The sequence below is a fragment of the Bidens hawaiensis genome, unplaced genomic scaffold, assembly GCF_021521415.1.
Source record: "Bidens hawaiensis isolate Kalapana, Puna unplaced genomic scaffold, B.hawaiensis_p1.1 tig00020524_1, whole genome shotgun sequence".
Taxonomy (NCBI): Eukaryota; Viridiplantae; Streptophyta; class Magnoliopsida; order Asterales; family Asteraceae; genus Bidens; species Bidens hawaiensis.
Window position 1 is genome coordinate 26,816 of NW_027493139.1, and position 3,773 is coordinate 30,588.

A 3,773-nucleotide genomic window follows, 5' to 3' on the forward strand; every position below is an offset into this window, starting at 1 on the left:
TGATATTTATCATTTTCAACATTTTTGACGCTGAATTAGTGGGGAATGAAGATGTTTGACATCATATATTCCCACTTTTGTCTTTCAATTTCAAGGAATATGAAGTTGATTTTGTTTTTTCTTTTGTGCGAGTGGGGAATATGCTCCATTAACGGAGGAAAATTTTGCTCGTTGCCCATCAGGGACATGGTGGGGTTAGTCGATTAAGTTGCATACATGCGTATGTACGTGTAGTTTTGTATGTGTTTAGTGATTGGTCCCGATTCGTATTAATATATTGTATATATTTCAAAGATTAAAACTAATTTTACGAAAAAGAATTTGTTACTGAGTGTATATTCTTTTTATGATTAATCTAACGGACCAAATGCAATGGTTTAAGATGCAATATTCCTTTTCTGGTATGATGTGAAACTAATGTATGGAGGTGATGAGAAAGAATCTAGTTGATCATGTTGTTCTTCACTCAAAATTTATATAGAATCTATACCTTCTCCACACACACTCTCTCCAACTATGTATAAATCCATCTCACAACCCATTACTAGATACACCAAAACATTTGTATTCATTCACTCATTAATTAAAATGGCTTCTAGGAGGATTTTGAAAGAGCTCAAAGACTTGCAAAGAGACCCTCCAGCCTCATGCAGTGCTGGTCCTGTGGCTCAAGATATGTTCCATTGGCAAGCAACGATTATCGGTCCAAATGATAGTCCGTATGCTGGTGGTGTTTTTCAAGTTACGATCCACTTCCCTCCAGACTATCCTTTCAAACCCCCCAAGGTACGTACGTAGTCTAGGATCTTCATCAGGTCGGCTTACCCCTTTTTGGCGCTTAATAAAAGTAATTAGTTACCTTATAATCATAAAACTTGCTATCTTCACTAGATATTTCATGAGCACAACCTGTAAACAAACTCACCACTATATTCTAATACACGACATGTGGCCAACCCATAGGGTTCTTTTTTGTGCTTAAAATATCTCTTACGACGTCTGAATTTTCTGTTCAAGTTGGATAAGTAACGTCCCACAGATGATGATCTACTTTGTTTTTGTAATCGTAAACCTAAAAGATATGATGAGGTTTTTGCTGTAAACATGACCACGAAAAGTTATGTACCGTCCAATAACCATTTAGAAAGAATAAGTTAGGTATTTAATCAAACTCATCATCGTTTCTTTTGTTTTTCACAATTTATATTTCAAATGCAGCATGTATAGGTAGATCTTTTCTAGGTAAGTTAAAAAATCTCCTGGGTTGGCGTTCAGAAGTCTCGGCGGTCGGTCAGAAAACCTTATCTTACATATAAAATGAAAAAAAATAAAAAATAAAATATGAATGTTACAAATCAACCAAATACGTAGAGAATCTTCAGCTCTTGATCAAACATCTAGCATCTTATATCGAAGTTTGTAGATGTATGTCCGGATGTCCCTATAAATTCTAATTTTATCAATGAATATGTTCTTGCTGGTTATCAAATCCAATGAATCCAGTTGAACCTCGAAGGATCCGAGCCTAAACACTTCAAATACACATATTGAAGAGACCCCTTCATGGCCAGAATCCACTTCAAAGTTATTGCCTTTAGTGATTTTATTAATGGTTTTTGATAATTCTTGTAGGTTGCTTTTAGGACCAAAGTGTTTCATCCAAATATAAACAACAATGGAAACATCTGTCTAGATATTCTCAAGGATCAATGGAGTCCTGCTCTCACCATATCCAAGGTTTTCGTTTTTTTCCCTCTTTTACATTTTATAAGGTTTGTTATGGTGTTGCATGCCACCGGCTCAGCGAATGATAATTTGGTTTGTGGTTCAACCAGGTCTTGTTGTCAATATGTTCATTGCTGACCGATCCGAATCCAGATGACCCATTGGTCCCAGAAATCGCACATATGTACAAATTGGACAAGGTCAAGTACGAAGCCATGGCTCGGAGTTGGACTCAAAAGTATGCCATGTATTGATAAATGATAACGCGAATTTATATAATGTAACCAATAACAAGTTCTTGTATGAAGTTTGAAGAGCCTCACAACATGGAAAAGAGTTGTGATGAAAAAAAATTACATGCAGGATGCTGGTGTAACGAATGATTTTGATGGTGAAGTTGTTTAATTTTAATTTTAAATAAATTGTTATGATTTTTTTCCCCAACTGTTTGTCCCATACTTGTTAAAAAATCAGATATATACCAATGATGTTTAAAAACAAAAAGAAATTCAGTTAAACTAAGTTCAACGTTATACAGTCACAATATGAGCCTTTTCCTATCTCCTATCATTATATACACGTATTGACGAACACAAAACTTGTTTTCCGGTGTCGGTTTTTAGAAGTTGCAGGAATGTTTTTACGAGTTCGGGTCGGATAACCACTAGTCACGATACAAATAACTTCAATATTGAGTACAACTACACTAAGGTATGTAGTCGTTACATAAAACGTTTTGTAAACATCAATTACATCTAAATCGTGAAAACCCCTTTTTCAAAACCTAAGCATATACCACCCTATTTAAGACACTTACGCGTCATCGAAATTTTTCCAAGGGCCATTCATCTAAAATCTTTATGACGAGATTAGGAGGTTTGTCACAACCCATGTGGTAAGTGCTCAGGCCAAGCACATCGGTTGGATAGGACAACACACGTTTTAAAGTAGGACAACTTATAACCCGACTTTGTGAAAAGTGCTCAGCCCAATCACAAAGGAAAGGTCGGCATAAACGTGATTAAACGTGCCAAAATTAAAAAAAGTAATGTTAATGATCCCGAATTAAGGATCTAACAGTTGCAATAAGCAATTGGTTTTTCAGACCTACCTATCAACTTAATTTCTTATGGTAAGTGCGTAGGCCAAGCATAAAAAGTTGAGGACGATGTGGATCTTCGTCTTATAATTAATTAAAGTTTTGTATATTCGTTGAGGGCTTAATTATTAAAAGAACTATGGTACTAAAATCTTAAAAACATTTTTTTGTAGATGACAACAACTAACACCTCCTCCATGACGTCTTCTGGTCTACGCTCCATTCTATGCTGAGACAAACTTAATGGCTTAAATTTCATGGATTGGTACCGCAATCTTTGAATTGTCTTAACCAAAGACGAGATATTTTACGTCCTTGAGGGACTTATTCCTGTGGCTGGGCGAGGCACCGGCAGCGAACCCAGAAAGGGATTTGAGTTGAAGCTTACATACATTATGATTACTATATTGAAGATGAAGAAAGGGATTTTCGTAAAGAGACAATGACCAAAATGGCCCATTTTACCAAGCCAAAATTTCAACATTAACATAAATTGAAATAATATTACATAACAATGTTACAAACAACCTTACATCAAATCTATTTCTAATTTAATCAATAAAACACAAAGGGAATAGGTGGTTGAAGTGGGTGGTAGAAGTGAAAATGCAGAAAAAGCCCAACAACTTCCAATACCGTTTGGGACAGGTTATCACTCGGTTTCATTGGCTTCTTCAATAGGTGGGTGTCGACAATGTCCGAACCAGTCACCAACTTGCCACAAAGTGGCATGATATAAGAACAAAAACGTCGAAATTTTAGATATTTACAACAACATTCTCACCAACGGCTACACGATATGGAATGAAGTAGAAATCATTATTCATTACAATGGCTGAACACGAATACCGTCAATCAATAGGCATGAGTGTTACCCATGTTGAGGTTTTGAGTATCGTCGCAAAGCACCGATATGTACATTTTTTTATTTTACGATCTACCGAATGTA

At 35.8% G+C, this 3,773-nt stretch overlaps 1 protein-coding gene across 1 annotated transcript; it reads left to right on the forward strand.

The window, feature by feature from the left end:
* The first annotated feature begins 551 nt into the window (after positions 1-551).
* LOC143561008 (ubiquitin-conjugating enzyme E2 28-like) lies at positions 552-2,120 on the forward strand. Its single transcript, XM_077049173.1, has 3 exons — positions 552-786; positions 1,633-1,737; positions 1,836-2,120. The coding sequence occupies exons 1-3, from the start codon at positions 589-591 to the stop codon at positions 1,977-1,979; spliced, it is 447 nt and encodes a 148-aa protein (XP_076905288.1). The 5' UTR covers positions 552-588; the 3' UTR covers positions 1,980-2,120.
* The last annotated feature ends 1,653 nt before the right edge of the window (positions 2,121-3,773 follow it).